We start from the raw sequence: 18889 nt of genomic DNA on the forward strand, positions 1-18889 counted from the left end.
ATTCTTAACAATTCTATCTAAATAGCCAAAATTCAAACGGAAACAGAAAAACAGTTATCTAATTTATTAATTCTGGTTTCCTGCTCAATCTTGAATTCAAATTGCCCATCCACACAGTTGTGTCCCTTCTTAACTGCACATTTCCCATCTCAGACTCATCCGCCAATCTTGATATTTTGATTCTTTCCTCAAACTTTTAATCACACTTCCCATCCTCCATACCTCTCCCCAAGCTTGCTGACTGGGACTTTGGCATCCCAAACATTTTCTTCTGGATTTGCTTCCTTGCACCTTCTTCCTCCCATTCACTTAGAACTTACTTAAAACTTTTCCTCTTCCACTCTCATCCACCCCTAAAATCCACTGGCAAAGGAACTGAATTTTCTCGAGGATTCAACATTAATGTTTGACTGTTGCAGAATTCCTGTGCATTTTGTTTTTACATAAACATTGTGGTCTCACACTCCCCACAGCAAAAGAGGCAGAAAATATGAAGTTAAAAAAAAAACAGAAAATGCTGGAAAAAGGTAACAAGTCTAACTGCATGTACAGCAAGAAATTGAGATTCGCAGAACAAATATATGTTAAGTTGCAGAGAAGGCGAAAGAATGGAAACAATAAAGAGAATGTCCGTGGTAGGCCAGAGACCAAAGGAGAATGCAGATGCTAGACATCTGAAATAAAACAGACCTTTTTGCAGAATATCTAAACCTTGATGCTCAACTTTTCAAATGGAAATCTGTCCTTATTGTTACTCTCAATTGCTGCTATAATGGATGTGGATGTCTCCAGCAATTTAAGAACTAAAAATGATATTCCAGAACTAATTAGCAACAAGGAATTCACTTCAGTCAAGAAGTGTGAAATAGCTGAAATAACTGTTAAAAATTCATTGCAGTAATTTCATTCTGTAACTCGGGAAGTTTAAGGAATGCAACAAAACCGATTGCTTCAATTACTTGGTCTTTTAGATACTAGAACCAGGTCAGGATGCCACCTCATAAAAAGTGTCTGGTTCCCTGAATTACCCATGTAGTATATTGATCCAGTCACAAAGAACAATTTCCAATCTGAGTTTTGCACAACAGCCAGGGGCTACATTTTGCATGAAAAAAATTAAAGCAAGAGGGAAGAAAAGGTGGCCCACAATTTGCTGACTGTGGCTATGACTCAGGTCTTGCATTTCCCAGGGCTAACTCATTCCTAATCTTTGACAGCAGGTGGCTTTCAGATATTCAAAAATATTTGAAAGCTACTGAAAATAAACAAACGGTTAAAGCTTGTAATATAAAAATAATCCAAGAATAAAAACAAAGTATTTAAATGAAATTAAAATAACTTAAATCTAAAAATACTGACATCACAATCCCTCACTGCCATTTCTCCCTAATAAAATCAATGGTGGTATGCCTCTGCACCAGGCTTATCCATATGCAGAATCTTCAACTTGATTCTCCACCCTAACACCGAGGGAATCCTTGCAGCTACTTGATCCCAGAGTAAACTCTTAAAGTAATTCTGTAAAACGGAGACACAAGAGACTGCAGACATGGGAACCTGGAGCAACAAACTAAACGCTGAAGGAACTCAGTGGGTCAGGCAGCATCTACGGAAGCAAATGGAACATCAATGTTTTGGGTCGAGACCCTTCATTAAAACACATGATCAGATCCAATCCTGATGAAGGGTCTTGATGCAAAACTGGACCTCCAGCATGAAAGAGAGACAAATTTTCTTGATTACATGCAAAGTCAATTCAGATTCAGCAACAAATCCACATTGACTTTACTTCTAAAACTGACTCCAAAAGAAAGAATTTTAGAAACGTAACATGCAATTTATCACGCATTTTAACACATGCGCCACCCAATTATCTCTTGCAAGTGGAAATAGTCAAAAACTGTCGATACTGAAAATCTTCTTCAGAAAGTAAAAGCAAACAGAACCATACGACAAAAGGTGAGTAGCTAGATGGGATATTTCATGGATAGCTCCGAGCACAAGTTATTTTCCCAGTACTCAAGTTAACACCACTGTGAAGCTTCATTATATAAGGTTAATGGTGCCATGTGCAAAGGGATTGGACAGGCTAGATGCAGGAAGATTGTTCCCGATGTTGGGGAAGTCCAGAACGAGGGGCCACAGTTTGAGGATAAAGGGGAAGCCTTTTAGGCCCGAGATTAGGAAAAACTTCTTCACACAGAGAGTGGTGAATCTGTGGAATTCTCTGCCACAGGAAACAGTTGAGGCCAGTTCATTGGCTATATTTAAGAGGGAGTTAGATATGGCCCTTGTGGCTATGGGGATCAGGGGGTACGGAGGGAAGGCTGGGGCGGTGTTCTGAGTTGGATGATCAACCATGATCATAATAAATGGCGGTGCAGGCTCGAAGGGCCGAATGGCCTACTCCTGCACCTATTTTCTATGTTTCTATTTACTTTGACATTCTGACAGTCAATATTCATTACCTGAAACCAAAACTATAACAGTAATTACCATGCAAAAAGAAATGTGCAGATGCATTTCCAGGTAGTAACCACATGTTAGCACACACAGCAATGATGAAGTGGCCCTGTGGTTCCTGCCTGGATGGATGAAGTTATAACATTGTAATTATAATTTTGTAGTTACGTCCGAAAGAACTGTAATAGCATGAAAAATACTGAGGAATGTAAAATATACAGCTGTTCTTATTTCTAACATACACAAATAAAAAATGAACTTTTTTTACATACATGAAATATCAATTTAAATACACCTGATTTGTGAATAAAGCTGGCATGTCTTATAATGTAAAAAATTCCATTGTTTCTCATTCTAGCTGCTGCAATACCTGCACTACAAATCTCCTATCAGGATTAAACGCTACACATAAAATAGAAAATGTCAAATACTGAACCCCAAAATGTTACATTTCTTTCTGAAATTAAATGGAAACAAAAGAAATATCCATATCACTCTAAAACAACAGGAATTCTGCAGATGCTGGAAATTCAAGCAACACACATCAAAGTTGCTGGTGAACACAGCAGGCCAAGCAGCATCTCTAGGAAGAGGTGCAGTCGACGTTTCAGGCCGAGACCCTTCGTCAGGACTAACTGTTAGTCCTGACGAAGGGTCTCGGCCTGAAACGTCGACTGCACCTCTTCCTAGAGATGCTGTTTGGCCTGCTGTGTTCATCAGCAACTTTGATGTGTGTTGCATCCATATCACTCTGTTCACTGGGCAACTCATTAATATCCGGCATTCCACTGATACAATGTCTTTTAAGAAAGTAATGAGAAAAGCAGTGTTTTACAAATAAACACTTATCTATTTCAATCATGTTTAAAACTCTCGAGTCAAACTTGAGTGATTAAAAAAAGTACTGGACCTTCTGTGCAAAGCAAAACTAAAGGAAAAAAGTGGGTTGAGGTTAAAGATAGCTCTGAACTTTGACGAGTCTTAAAACATTAGGTTTTTGAAAAATGTTAAAACATATTCTCTATTCTGTTTTGTGCAAGTGTCCACAGAAGTAACTCTGCTTTTGTAGAAGATAAAGGGGATGCCAAATTGAAAAAAAACATTTATAATTGTATATTATGCAGGCACACATGGTTGCAGCTTTAAACCAAGCTTACATGTGACAGATTGCATCGCTATGACACATGAAGAATAAATCAAGAGATGGAGTATTTCCTTGTATAAAAAGCTTCTATGCGGTTCTTTTTTAAACTTTTAAAAACAAATTATACAGCAAACATTAATTGCTTTAAATACTCCAGGCACCAATTTTCAGTTCCGAGGGTGAAGTACACAGACTCCTTTTCACCCACCCAGTATCAATGCTACCTCTCCATCACCTTCCTCAAGATGACCAGTAGCCTAACGTCGTCTGAATGCTCGAGAAATTCTCCAGGCATTGGGCTCTTCATAGCGGTTGTACAAGGGCTCCAGCCTCTGTTGTTTCTTTTGTTTGCTGAGTTTAGTTGGATCAGATACTTTGAAGAAAGCAGGTGCAAACTCCACCAACCAGCGGGGGTCAATTGTGGTCACTTCCCGCATGTACTCTTTGGTAGTTAACACAAGTTCATGATATACAACCCTGAAAGAAAAAAATATTTTATGTTTTTTACCATTTTCTTTATTTCACCTTCTCACATTCAGGAAAATATTTCAATTTTATCATAGGAGATTATGAACAATGCAAGGAAAGAATCTATATCAACAATGGACTCTGACCAATGAACTTTAACAATGAGTCATTAAGTGTAGGGACAGGAGGGAGAAAGAGATACTGACGTGGTGCTATTGTCTTTGGAATCAGGAGGTCAGCTTAGACTGTTGTGCTCAAAGCTTCTTCCCTCTGTTAACAACAGAGCATTCATGCAAACTATGGCTGATGAACCCTTTCTTGCAACTTAATACAAAGTGGCAATTTTATTAAGAAATGCCACAAAGAACACTGCTATTAAAAAAGGAAATACACAACGGTGCAGTACAAGGGAATTATATTACCACTTTGGCTCAGTGTTTTCACTTAAGACAATGCCAGAAATCCAAGGTTTCCAGTCTCTTCTTTTTGAATCCAATTTAGGCTGCCATATCACTGAAGCATTAAGTGAGTATTGCACTGTTGAGACCTAGTCTTTAAAATGAGTGAATAGGATAAAGCCCAGACAGCTTTCTCATGCCAATATCTAGAGATCTCTTGTTCAAAGAGCAGCAAGGAAGTTCTCACAGTGGTTTACCCCTAACTGATATAATTAAAAAAGACCACCTAGTCAATTACCTTATACTGACAGACATTCTATGCACAACAAGGCCATATTTTGCACTTTAAAAATATTGTAACTGGTTATGCCACATTTTCAGAAGTCCTGGGGTAATGAAATGTGCAATAAAACTGTTTTGTTTTGTACGTACGACATGTCTATGCCTGATCTGAGTTCCAAAACAGGAAAACGACCTGTCATTTTCTGGACAGATCAACTTACTTATTTCTTTCTCCTTCCGATACCTTTTAATTGTTTCATGTAACAAATGTTGAGAGTATGGAATGACTGCCTGACCAGATAGTGGAAAGTGATTCAATTACAGCTTTCAGGTGGGATTGAGATGAATACTTGAAAGAATAAAGTGCAGAGGACCAATTGGATTGATCCTCAAAAAGGCGCAGAGCAAACAAGAACCTCTCTTGTTGCTACATTCCTCCATTTGCTGGGCCAAATACTGTACTGTCAAGGACATAGTGCCATGCTTTTTCAAGTACAATGCTTTCCTACACTAACTTTAATTGACATTGATAAATATTATGAAAACAATTTGATTTGAAGATTATACCAAAATGAACTGTGCAGCTTCGCGCACAATGATTTATTAGTTAGGATCTACCATCACTGGAAAAAGTGGTGGTAGATCCACGGGCGGCAGGGGGGGATCTAAAAAAAAGGACATTATTTTCAGTTCCTAGCTTCACTCCAGACACCAGAACAAGCCCACTAGGAAAGTCTTGAACAAGAACTAACTTATGGAGTAGTACTTGTTCAGGACACTACCTTAAGGCTTGTTCTGGTGCCCAGAGTGAAGCTGGAAACAGGAAATAGATCATTCACATTTTTGAGGTGTTCTTTTGTAAACTGAGGTTTCTTCCTGTGAGGATGCCCACCCAGAATAAGATCTGGGATTAGCAGGATTCTGCCCATACAAGGGACCTCAAACCGATCAGGTGAAAGTTAATTTAAGGATGTGACAAGGAGAAAAAACACTTTTGAAAATGGAACATTGGAAAGTAAACTACAACTTATGTACACAGAAAAAAAACTATACATTATATTGAGTTTGTATCTAGTTTTCAGAAGTCATAAGGCATAAAATGTTTGAGGTTACAGAATAAAGGATTACTTCTTCTTCAAATGAAACAAAGATTTGCAAATAGCCATCTGCACAAGAATATTCATGCTGTGTAGACCAGGCTGCCAAATGCAGCAAATCGATTAAAAAAATGGGGAATGACTCACTTAGCCCAAAGGGCTTACCATACCATAATCCACTATGGAATATGGGCTGACATTATCTGCATGCCAATTAAAAGAAACTTCAGCATTAAAAAATAAATTTTCATGGAATTAGAATTGCATAGAACTACCAGAATATTATAGGTGGATTCTTGCTAATTAGTTCTATTACTATATCCACTTTCCAATTTCTCACAGCATTCTAAAACAAAGCCAATTACATCATTTTTTAGATTAAGTTTTGGATTTACTCTTCTAATTACCTTTCCTGGTAGAGTTCCACCATGAAGAGAGAAAAAAACAGCCAAGAAATTTGAAACTTCCATGATCTCCAACATGTGAGGGGTGCAGTGGAGTGGACTTTGGGGAAGGCTTTTTCGTAAAAAGTATAATCATGGTTTCCAATCAACAATCTCTCCTTCAGTTAGCCATACATCTCATTGTACCTAATGCAGTGTGTGATAGTCACTATCTACTTTAGACAACTAGCCCAACATTTCTAGTGCAGATTTTCTGGTCAACTGAACAACTTCAATACAACTGAAACTTTTTTTTTAAAGACAACTATATTTGGCCTTTTGGTACTTCTACACCACATTTCCATCTATCTCACCTTATAGAGGCATTTAAATCTACCTCTGATCAAGCTTTCAGATTTTCTTGTCCTAATATTTCATGTGGTAAATTTGATTTTTACATAATGCACCTGTGGAGTTCCTTGGAATGAATTAGGAAACAGTGCTGAATTTATGCAAGTAATTGTGACGAAGTAGTTTTAGATGCTGTTACACGATTTTTTTCCCTAGGTTTCTAGTTTATTTTGAGATAGAATTCTCAAAGGCACAATTTCACACTCAGGGTGCATCAGTTTGATTGGTGGGGACTCGCATGTATTACATGCAAACATCATTTTTTTAATTCAAAGAGGTGGGTACAAGTGATGAGTTTACTGCATGCACTTCAATGTTTAGAAACCGTTCTTAAAATCAGAATTGTTAATAAGATGAATATTGCTCTGTGATTCAGCAAACTGGAATTTGGCCAATTGTAGCACAATTCTCAATAAGTTTGAAAGATGACACGAAACTCACAACTAAGCAGTTATTTACATTTTCATCACCTGATTTCATTTCCATTTTAAATTTCCCTTTGGCACCTATTAAAAAAAGTTACCGTAAACTTTCAATTACTGGTGATACTAACACAAACCATGAAATGACCTTGTGGAACAGCTCTCTATCTACCATTTTAAATGAAGTCTTAAGAAGTTTATTTCTGCTCACTATAATGTCACCGATAATATTTCCTTTATTTTACAATGCATCTCCAGTACTTTAACCACAAACAAGAGAAAATCTGCAGATGCTGGAAAACCGAGCAACACACACGCACAAAATGCTGGAGGAACTCAGCAGGCCAGGCAGCATCTAGGAAAAGAGTACAGTCAACGTTTTGACCTGAATCACCAACTGTACTCTTTTCCTAGATGCTGCCTGGCCTGCTGAGTTCCTCCAGCATTTTGTGTGTGTTGTTCCAATACTTTAATATTCTCTGTCTACCTCCACACAAATGATGTAAACTCTAGCTGGTATACAATCCTACTGCAGGCAAAGCTTTCCAATATCTTTTCTTACTAAGCTTTTGGTGAGTTTAGTGAATGTCAGCACATCATTCACAATTAATGGGATGATGGCCAAGCAGATGTTGTTCACAAATGGCACATCTGGCATCTAAACACTACATTCTGCATGTGGACAGCAATCAATTACAGGAATTCATGCCAGTTTTTCCTCTTGTTGGCCCTTGGGCATGGAATTCCACGGCAGTTGAAGTCCCATGTCACTAATACTGCTCAACACCATGAACTTCATGTCATGTATAGCTCTGTATGTTAGATAATACTTTTATTCAGCAAGCTTTCAAGTGACCTTAGGTGTATTTATAAACACCAAAAATATGTAAGCAGTAGGGTAATGTAATCTGTTTACAAACACATACCCTCAATGAACTTTTTACTATAGAACCGCTATAGAAAAACATGTCCAGAATGCTAGCTTAGGAAAGGTTATACCATAAGAGAAATCACACTACTCAATCAGGAATATTCAGAAACACTACAGTAATAACATGACAGCAAACACAAAGATTAAAGTGGATGAAAGGATGTATGAGAAAATTTATCAAGAAACAAAATAGCAAACTAATTTATGAGTAAGTGAAGAGTATTAAAAAAAACAAGATTGGTATGGAAATACTTACAAAAGAAACCTTTGTGCAATAGAAAGCAAAGGTTTGGTGGTAACATGTAAATAAACATTTTGCCTCAGTTACTACTAATTCAGTACAGATTTGGACATACCTAGCAAGGATTGATACTGAAATTTGCTGATGATACAAACCTCAAAAAAAAAATCTGGAAAACAGTTAAGAAGAATGCTAGAAGACTATTTAGTGAAGTATGAAGACTGGAGGCAGATTCAGTTCAATCCAGAAAGGCTGCAGTATATTACAGGGCCAATGATGTGAAACAAATATGAGAAATAAATTTTGCAAAAATACTGATGAGAATATATTTGCTGTGCCAAGTACTGTTCTGAACATATTACTGAAATGGTATTGCAGCCTTCAAAAGATTTATTATGAAAGGCAAAAATTCAAAACCATAACATGCGTGACAGGCTACAGATTTAGATTATGGTTCAAAATGGAGTTCTTCAAGTTAAAGTATGATCTGACACTTTCATGAAAGACATGAATGTGCAAATAGTGAAAATATCTTTGTATATTGATGACATTTCGCAAAGTTTTCAGATGGTATGATACAGGGTAAACTTAGAATTATTCCCATGCTGACCAAGACAGACAGACACACAGACACTTTACCACAAACAGCTGTTCAGCAGTGACCACAACAGGAGTTAAAACGTGCAGAGGTTTTTGCTGGACAAAGTAACACCATACAGACATTACCAAGGTGAGGATGATTGAACAATGACAATGCCATGTTCTTCCTCTACTCAATCTTCCACCCAGAGGAAAACAAGTCAGGCAACAATTTAGTCTCATCTTTCAGTCAATAGCAAATTGTATTTTGCAAAGAGTCAGTGCTTCAGGTGATGCATCAGTTAAGTTTGTTGTTTCATAGTCTCAGTAGTGCAGGTATAATACTGATCCCCAAGTGAGAAATGTGGGAAGTTTACACTTTCCCCTTGTAATTGCAAGGTTTCCCCAATTTCCTCTAACATCCTAAAATAGTGCTGATAGGTTAGTTGGCTAGTAAACTATCATTAGTGTAGGTACAAGTACTGTGCAAAAGGAAGAAAAACTCTCCCTGCCATGCCAACCACTGTCCGAATCTGAGTCATCCGAAAACTTCGAGCCTCTGGTCAGCTCTCCGACACCGAGTACTGAGCGCCATCTTTGCCCGAACAATTCGACCTCAATCTCGGTCGCCAACAGCAGGCAAAGCCGGGGATTTTGAGGCCTACCCTCCGGAAGATTCCCGACCGCGCAGTAACAACAGCAGCCAACTGGCATTTCAGAAATTACTCCAGATGTTCCTCTGTGCTTTCACGTCTGTCTCCATCAAATCAGAATTGTCCACGGCCCCTATTTAACGGATACGATATCATTTTTCACCGGAGGGCTGCGCACTCATGACATGCTGCTCTCTCTCCTTCCGCCTCAAATGACCTCGCCTGGTCGTCTCAGGGCTGGGTGTGTCCGGACCCACACCACACCCCCAACTCCAGGCATTCCTTCTCTGTCACCTTTCTCACGCTCCTCCCACAGCACCTCCCCTTGAATTGAACCTTATATCCTTCACTTACATGAGTAAATATCTTTACATTATGTCTCCGTCTAAATGTGCAATCATAGTAATTTATAATAAATAGAACAGTCAATGTAACATAGAAGTACTCTCAAATCAGCATGATTTAATCAGTCTGATGGCCTGGTGGAAGAAGCTGTTCCGGAGCCTGTTGGTCCTGGCTTTTTTGCTGTGGTACCATTTCCCAAATGGTAGCAGCTGGACTAGATCATGGTTGGGGTGATTCGGGTCCCCAATGATCCTTCGGGCCCTTTACTCACACCTGTCTTTGTAAGTGTCGCAAATCATGCGAAGTTCACATCTACAGATGCGCTGGGCTGTCCACATCACTCTCTGCAGAATCCTGCGATTAAGGGAGGTACAGTTCCCATACCAGGCAGTGATGCAGCCAGTCAGGATGTTCTCACTTGTGCCCCTGTAGAAAGTTCTATGGATTTGGGGGCCCATACCAAACTTCCTCAACTGTCTGAAGTGAAAGAGGCGCTGCTGTACCTTTTTCACCACACAGCTGGTACGCACAGACCACGTGAGGTCCTCGGTGATGTTTATGCTGAGGAACTTAAAGCTGTTCACCCTCTCAATCCCAGATCCATTGATGTCAGTAGGGGTGAGCCCATCTCCATTCCTCCTGTAATCCACAACCAGCTCCTTCGTTTTTGCGACAGGGGAGAGGTTGTTTTCTTGACACCACTGTGTCAGAGAGATGACTTCTTCCCTGTAGGCCACTTCGTTACTGTTGGAGATTAGGCCAATCAACATAGTGTCGTCGGCAAATTTAATTAGCAGATTAGAGCTATGGGTGGCAACACAGTCATGGGTATACAGGGACTAAAGGAGGAGACTTAGTACACAGCCTTGAGGGGATCCTGTGTTGAGAGTCAGAGGGGTGGAGGTGAGATCAGGTCTCTGAGCCTGGACAGAATTATGTTTTTTTTTATAACAATTAGATTATGAAGACACGTAGTCCTCTTTTATTGTCATTTAGTAATGCATGCATTAAGAAATGATACATTATTTCCTCCGGTGTGATATCACAAAAACACAGGACAAACCAAGACTAAAAAAAACTGACAAAACCACATAATTATAACATATAGTTACAACAGTGCACAATACCATAACTTGATGAAGAAGTCTGTGAGCACAGTAAAGTTCAAAGTTTCTCAAATGTCCCACATCTCACGCAGATGGGAGAAAGAAGAACTCGCCCTGCCATGCCGACCACAATCCGACTCTGAGTCATCCGAAAACTTCGAGCTCTGATCAGCTCTCCGACACCGAGTACTGAGCGCCATCTCTGTCTGAGCGATTCGACCTCTTTCTCGGTCACCAAAAGCAGGCAAGGCCGGGGATTTTGAGGCCTACCCTCCGAAAGATTCCCGACCTCGCAGTAACAACAGCAGCGAACGAGCGTTTCAGAAATTTCTCCAGATGTTCCTTTGTGCTTTCACGTCCATTCTCCATCAAATCAGAATTGCCCACGGCCCCTATTTAACAGATACGGCATCATTTTTCACCGGAGAGCTGTGCACGCGTGGCGCACTGCCATCTTCTCCTCCCGCCTAATACAGCACGGAAACAGGCCATCTTGTTGAATGCTGAACTGTAGTCCAAGAACAGCTTTCTCACATAAGCTTCCTTCTTCTCCAGATGCGCAAGGATGGTACGTAGAGCAGTTCCCAACATCCTTCACCATTCCCAGCATCTTTTTCTCCCTTCAGATTTACAAATTTGCTTTCTGCTCCCTATTGACAAATATGGCACTGTGCAAAAGACCATTGAGCATGTAAGGAAGAAGAGGTTAAAAGGAAATAAATGGGGAAAATCAGACTGAAAGGACTACGCTGCAAAGAGGTCACATGAACACAATGGTATGAATGGCCTCCTATGCAGTATTAAGTTTCTGCTAATGAACAAAATTAAGATTTTTCAGAAAATAGATCTCAGGGATTATATTTTTGTTCGCAGTAAACATACTTCAGCAGTAAAATATGAACCAGACTAACCACCCTGGTCACTCCATACAGTGGTTTGTATTGTGATTACCTCATCAACATTACATACCATTCAGGCTGCCTGTTGAAGAGAGCACTGGAAGGGTGAATGTACACCACCTGCTGGTCAATCAACGTACGGTATCCCTCTTGTGGGTCCTTCTTAGCTGCATTGCGGAAGAAGCCACTGCAGATTGCTTTCTGAACTCGTACTGTAGCTTTTCCACACGAAACAACATCCAGTTTATGTCTGTGCAAAAATGCAAGGAAAATTTATAAATTTACAAAATAAGACAATATGTGAAAGAATTTAACAGAAAGTGTGAATTTACTTCAAATATCCTGCCCAGACTTTCACTTATCCCATCATTTTTACAGTACATCTGGGCTGGGGAGGTGGTAGAGAGCATACTTAAACACATGTAAAATAGAGGTGCAAAAGGAGAGAAACATGACAAAGTACTTCACATATTTGGATCCCTTGAAAGTTGGATGCAAAGATAGCTGTTTGGCACAAGTCCTCAACATTTCAACAATCAGCAAGTATCATCGGCTAATATAGGAAATTAGGTGACAGCATCACCAGCCATAATCGAGCATGCACTGAGAGATTATGGCTTCGTACAGGCTAAAGAGGGGAAGGCTGGAAACTCAGAAAGAAACTAAAAATATTCCTCTTCACTTTTAGAATTAGAGGTACATCAACAGAGCAGGCATTGGTGCTAATCTGCCTTGACAAGTAATGCTTCACAAACAATGGGATGATGGAGAAGCCAGAGGATCTAAACTCTGTGGAAGTCAACAAGAGCTTGTAATGCTATGAACAAAGAAATAAACCAGTGCACTGATCACTAGTAGCAGTAATCACTGCATCCTAACATTGGGTGATGACTAACTTTAATTCTACACTCATAACTGAGTATGTTTACACAAGGCCTTTTGATAGCAGGGATTTCATTAGAAGACAGTAATCAAAACTATTATACTGGTAAAAATGATCACAAGATTATTAACTTTTCTGAGCACCTACTATATTAAATTACATTTGTAAAAACACAAAGTAAAGATCCTGGGAATGGAAAGCAGGATAAAACAAATTAATGTTCTTTGAAGAAGCAAAGTGGAAGAGTTGTCATGCTCCAAAAATCTGCAGGATCACTTAGAGTTCAATTATTTGGAGGTGGGGGAGGGGGAAGAAGAGAAGGACAAATAAAATAACCTGTTGACACCACTAAACTAAGTGATGGGGAAATGTAACATAGCCGCAGAAAGAATAATAGTACATTAGAAAGCACATGGTGTAGAGTCACCGTAATGACTAAAAGAACACAAGGCTGCAAGTAAAAAAGTTTTGAAAACCTGACAGTTTGTTGGGAGGAAAGCCACTTATTTAATGTTTTCTAAATAACAAAAGGCTTTGAAATGTTAAAAATTGAAACAATGCAACATAAATATAGAATCATTTCAAAAGGAAGAAAAATCTTTTACACCTATTATCAGAAATGTGCAGAATTAGGTCGAACATCACCGGTATATGCTGTGAAATTTGTTAACTTAATGGCTGCAGTACAATGAAATACATGATAAATAAATCTAGAGAAAAAAAAAGCAGAATTACATTTTATATATATATATATGTCCATTAAATGGTTCAGTTAAAATAAGCAGCACAAAAACACAGAAATAAAAAAGTAGTGAGGTAATTCAATGCCGGTTTAGAATTCAGATGGCAGAGGGGAACAAGCTGTTTCTGAATTGCTGAGTGTGCACTTTCAGACTTCTGTACCTCCTTCCTGACAGCACAGAAATGGGCACTTTCAGCCCACTCCATCCATGTTGTGACGTCCATCTACACTAATCCCATCTGCCTGCATCCCATAGGCCCGTACCCCTTTCCCACCCAAGTAGGTGTCCAAACACCTTTTAAATGTTGTAATTATATCTGCCTCCACCACCTCCTCCGTGAAAAACTTACCCCATAGATCTCCGTTAAGATTCCCCCTGCCCCAATCTTAAAACTTTTTAGTTCTAGATTTCTGTCTTAGAAACAAAAAAATCTCACCATCTATCCCATCTATGCTCTCATTTTATAAACCTCTATATGGTCACTCCTCTGTCTTCTACATTCCAGTAAGAATAAATGGCCATCTCTTCCAGGTAACATCCTAGTGAATCTCTTCTGCACTCTCTCTATTACTACTACAGGTGCACTTTCACTAATCCGACTATCTGTAATCCAGTTCCTTCGATAATCTGCACTGATTTCAAATTTTCCGTGCAACTGTAATTTCAAATTTTCCAGGCCACCGTACCAATCTGCTGTGCATTGTTTTGGTTGCACTAGATCTGTTCATAGGTTGGCGCGCTCTTGTACGCACAGGCAGGCGATTCCTGCTTGTTTTCCTGCATTTATTAATACCATTTGCCTCCTGATAAATTAGATAATCATTTAAGATCATGTTTAGGGACAGAACACATCATCGCCTATCTATATGATGCCATACAAAACAAGTGTCATACAACAATCGATAATACAGATTTCCCCCCGCCATCTGAAGGTAGAGCGTTCCTATGAAATGGTTCGTAAGCTGAAATGTCGTAAAGCGAAGAAGCAATTACCATTTATCTATAAAGGAAAATTTTGTGAGCGTTTGCAGACCCAAAAATAACCTACTAAATCATGCCAAATAACACATAAAACCTAAAATAACAGTAACATATAGTAAAAGCAGGAATAATATGATAAATACACAGCCTATATAAAGTAGAAATACTTTTTCACAAACATTGCCGGCACTGTTCGCCGAAGCGAAAATCTCACGTAAGTGCTCTCGGCAGAAAATCTCACGCAAGCGCTGTTGGCAAAAACACGGCGCAAACACTCTCCAGTAACCTTTAAGCTATGAAGCTGCCAAATCATACCAAATAACACGTAAAAATACACAGCCTATATAAAGTAGAAATAATGTACGTACAGTGTAGTATCACTTACCGGAATTGGTTCAGCGCCGAGCACACTGATGATGGTATGTTAGTCATAGTCATACTTTATTGATCCCGGGGGAAACTGATATTCGTTACAGTTGCACCATAAATAATAAGTAGTAATAAAACCATAAATAGTTAAATAGCAATATGTAAATTATGAAATAAGTCCAGGACCAGCTTATTGGCTCAGGGTGTCTGACCCTCCAAGGGAAGAGTTGTAAAGTTTGATGGCCACAGGCAGAAATGACTTCCTATGACGCTCTGTGTTGCATCTCGGTGGAATGAGTCTCTAGCTGAATGTACTCCTGTGCCCACCCAGTACATTATGTAGTGGATGGGAGACATTGTCCAAAATGGCATGCAACTTAGGCAGCATCCTCTTTGCAGGTTCCGCCCCACACTTAACTGTCGGCCCAGATCAGTGCCGATTGCATCGCCTCTGATCTGGGCCAACATTTATGTGTGGGGCGGCACCTAATTAATTAGCATGTTTATTTCGGCTTTTTTCTTAAAGATGTGCTGGGTGCCTCCCGGCTACCGCTGCATTCTCCACGAATCGGTATCTCTCCGTGGCCCGGGGGTTGGGGTGGTGGGACACTGGGGTGTCATCTCGTCATCTGTTTCCATTAGAGCAGGTGGCTCATCTTCTTCTATGACTACCCGCCTCGATGTCAAAGGTTGAGGTTCGTCGTCTGCTGTGACTGATGTGGAAGGCTTGCTTGACTGCTGAGCCTCGCGCATTTTTCTATCATACAGTTCTTTGTAATCACTCAAACCATCTTGCAAATATCCCCTAAACCTACATACCCTTTCAAAATTAAAGTCGTACTTTATCATTGCAGTGAAAATCTCACGCAGTTGCTTCACGTTCATTTCACTACTGCATTCGGTTTCAATTGTTATCCTTTCCTCTTCCAATTACATCAGCTCTTCATCTATCAGTTCTTGCTCATGGGATGCCAAAACCTCTTCAACATCAACTTTGTCAGCTTCCACAAGCTAAACTCACGTTGTTCTTACTTCGTTCACCACAATCAAAATGCTTAATTATGCCTAGTTTTACGCTAAGTGTAACACCCTTACGAGCTCTTTCAGGCTTTTCCAATACCTCAGAACTCATCTTGCAAACGGCTGCAAGATCATCTTGCACGTGTTAAAGCAATGCCATTCCGAATCCGGGGGAGAGCGGCTGCTCGGGGCGCACGCTGCCTTTTATCGCGCACTGATTTTTTTCGTAACAGTGAAAACACCTTCTGTTAGCGAAAACAGGGTACTAATGTAGGTCTTTCATAACAGTGAGGTTTCATAAAGTGAACGTTCGAAAAGTGGGGGACACCTGTATTAAAAAAGAGTGAGAAAAGGAGTTGGGTACAGAGATAGAGGAGATTATATGGAATGAGGCTTTGGAGTATGTTAACTCCTGTTCCATCAATGCCAGACATTGTTTAATACAGTTTAAAATCCTACATAGACTACATTACTCAAAAGTGAGGATTCATAAAATATTCCCAGAGGTGTCCCCAATGTGTGAGAAATGCAAGTCCTTGGAGGCAAATTTGTTACATAGTTATGCTTTATGTCTCAAGGATACAAGAGTATTGGAGGCAAATATTTGAGGTCCTATCGAAGGTACTAAAGGTTCAGATAATACCAGACCCCATTTTAATAATTTTTGGAACTTCTGGGTGGTCAAATAAATTCCAGGCTACCCAGCAACAACTCCTGACCTATAGCATACTTAATGGAAAGAAACTCATACTGATATTCTGGAAACAGGAGGAAACTCCATCACTCAAACAATGGCTGGCTGCATTAATGGATACTCTGCATCTCGAAAGGATGATACATTATCAAGGACAGTCTCAAGGAATTTGAAAAAATCTGGCAACCATGACTGTTGTATTTAGAAGAGACGGACAGCTGAACTAAGTGTGGGGGGGGGTAGGACCTAAACAGCACGTACGGGAGGGGCGAGGGGAGGGTAGGGCTGGGAAGGGGAAAGGAGACGGGGTGGTAGGGTTTCCTTTGTTTTTTGCTTTTTTACTATACATACATTCATTTGACTTTCATTGTGTTGTTATAAGAAAGAAAAGAAAAAAGAAGCATTATACTTTAGGACATTGTAGGTTATGGTTAAACTGATGTTGCTTCACAATAAAAACATCTGAAAACAAAAAAAATCACTTGTGAGAGGTGCGGCCGTCCGGCACCCGCCAGCGGTGGGGGAGCTGGTGCGCACTGGGTTGGTCCACCTTCTCACCTGCCTGCCGGCAGTCGCGCACTGCCCTCCGGCATCGCCTGGCCAGCTCTCCGTTCTCTTCTGCCTGTGACCTCAGATCAGACATGGTGACCTGCTGCATTTAAGGATATTACTAAGCGGAGGAAAAGAAACTAACGAGGATTCCCTCAGTAACTGCGAGTGCAATGTAGTCTTTCGGGTAACTGCAAGTCTGTGTCTTTGCTATTGCTAAGCTCGCTTGAGTGCTGGTAGTGGGTACGCTTTATTTTTTACCAGTGGGGAGGGGGGATTGTTGCTCGCTGCTGCTTACGTGCGGGAGGGAGGGGAGCGGGGGGGGGGAGGAACTTAGGGGTTCTAACATTTAACTGTCATTCATTCTTTGGGGCACTCCTCTGTTTTCGTAGATGGTTGCAAAGAAAAAACATTTCAAGATGTATATTGTATACATTTCTCTGACATTAAATGAACCTTTGAATCCTTTGATATTTTAAAGGTATGATGAGGCAGTTAGCTATTGCTTAATGTGATCCTTCTGTAATTCGGCATTTTCACTAATCCGGCACTCCTCAGGTCCCAATGGTGCCAGATTAGTGAAGGTCGACCTGTACAACTTTCCTTTCGTGTGACAAGCAGAACTGTACACAATAGTGCAATCTAACTAATGCTTTGTACAAACCCCATTTCCAGAAAAGTTGGGGTATTTTCCAAAATGCAATAAAAACAAAAATATGTTAATTCACATGTACCTTTATTTAACTGACAAAAGTACAAAGAAAAGATTTCCAATAGTTTTACTGACCAACTTAATTGTATTTTGTAAATATACACAAATTTAGAATTTGATGGCTGCAACACACTCAACAAAAGTTGGGACAGAGTTAAAATAAGATTGAAAAGTGCACAGAATATTCAAGTAACACCGGTTTGGAAGACTCCACATTAAGCAGGCTAATTGGTAGCAGATGAGGTATCATGACTGGGTATAAAAGTAGCATCCATCAGAGGCTCAGTCTTTGCAAGCAAGGATGGGTCGTGGCTCACCCCTTTGTGCCAAAATTTGTGAGAGAATTGTTAGTCAGTTCAAAAGGAACATTTCTCAATGCAAGATTGCAGGGAATTTAGGTCTTTCAACATCTACATTACATAATATTGTGAAAAGATTCAGAGAATTCAGAGACATCTCAGTGCATAAAGGGCAAGGTCGGAAACCACTGCTGAATGCTCGTGATCTTCGAGCCCTCAGGCAGCACTGCCTAAGAAACCATCATGCTACTGTGACAATTATAGCCACCTGGGCTCGGGAGTACTTCAGAAAACCATTGTCACTCAACGAAGTCCGTCGCTGCATCCAGAAATGGAACTTGAAACTGTATTTCGCAAGGAGGAAGCCATACATCAACTCTATGCAGAAATGCCGGCGAGTTCTCTGGGCCTGAGCTCATCTCAGATGGACTGAAAGACTGTGGAACCATGTGCTGTGGTCAGATGAGTCTACATTTCAGCTAGTTTTCGGAAAAAACGGGCGTCAAGTTCTCCGTGCCAAAGATGAAAATGACCATCCAGATTGTTATCAGCGAAAGGTGCAAAAGCCAGCATCTGTGATGGTATGGGGGTACATCAGTGCCCACGGCATGGGTGAGTTGCATGTATGTGAAGGTACCATTGACTCTGAGGTGTATATTAGGATTTTAGAGAGACATATGTTGCCATCAAGGCGACGTCTCTTCCCGGGATATTCATGCTTATTTCAGCAGAACAATGCCAGACCACATTCTGCACGGGCTACAACAGCATGGCTTTGTAGACACAGAGTGCATGTGCTTGACTGGCCTGCTGCCAG

At 40.1% G+C, this 18889-nt stretch overlaps 1 protein-coding gene across 4 annotated transcripts in view; it reads right to left on the reverse strand.

Annotated features, from left to right (window-relative positions):
* Nucleotides 1-3180: 3180 nt before the first annotated feature.
* Nucleotides 3181-18889, reverse strand: part of dhx8 (DEAH (Asp-Glu-Ala-His) box polypeptide 8) — a 66751-nt gene continuing 51042 nt past the window's right edge. For 3 of the 4 annotated variants that reach the window (XM_072249696.1, XM_072249694.1, XM_072249697.1), the window contains 2 exons: nt 11893-12072; nt 3181-4084 (listed from right to left, as the gene is read on the reverse strand). In XM_072249696.1, coding sequence (XP_072105797.1) covers nt 3865-4084; nt 11893-12072 — 400 coding nt within the window. In that variant the 3' untranslated portion in view covers nt 3181-3864. Of the gene's footprint in view, nt 4085-11892; nt 12073-18889 lie in introns of those variants that run through there. The other variant, XR_011883949.1, reaches the window with a different exon arrangement.

The sequence above is a fragment of the Mobula birostris genome, chromosome X (assembly GCF_030028105.1).
Source record: "Mobula birostris isolate sMobBir1 chromosome X, sMobBir1.hap1, whole genome shotgun sequence".
In the NCBI taxonomy this organism is placed as follows: Eukaryota; Metazoa; Chordata; class Chondrichthyes; order Myliobatiformes; family Myliobatidae; genus Mobula; species Mobula birostris.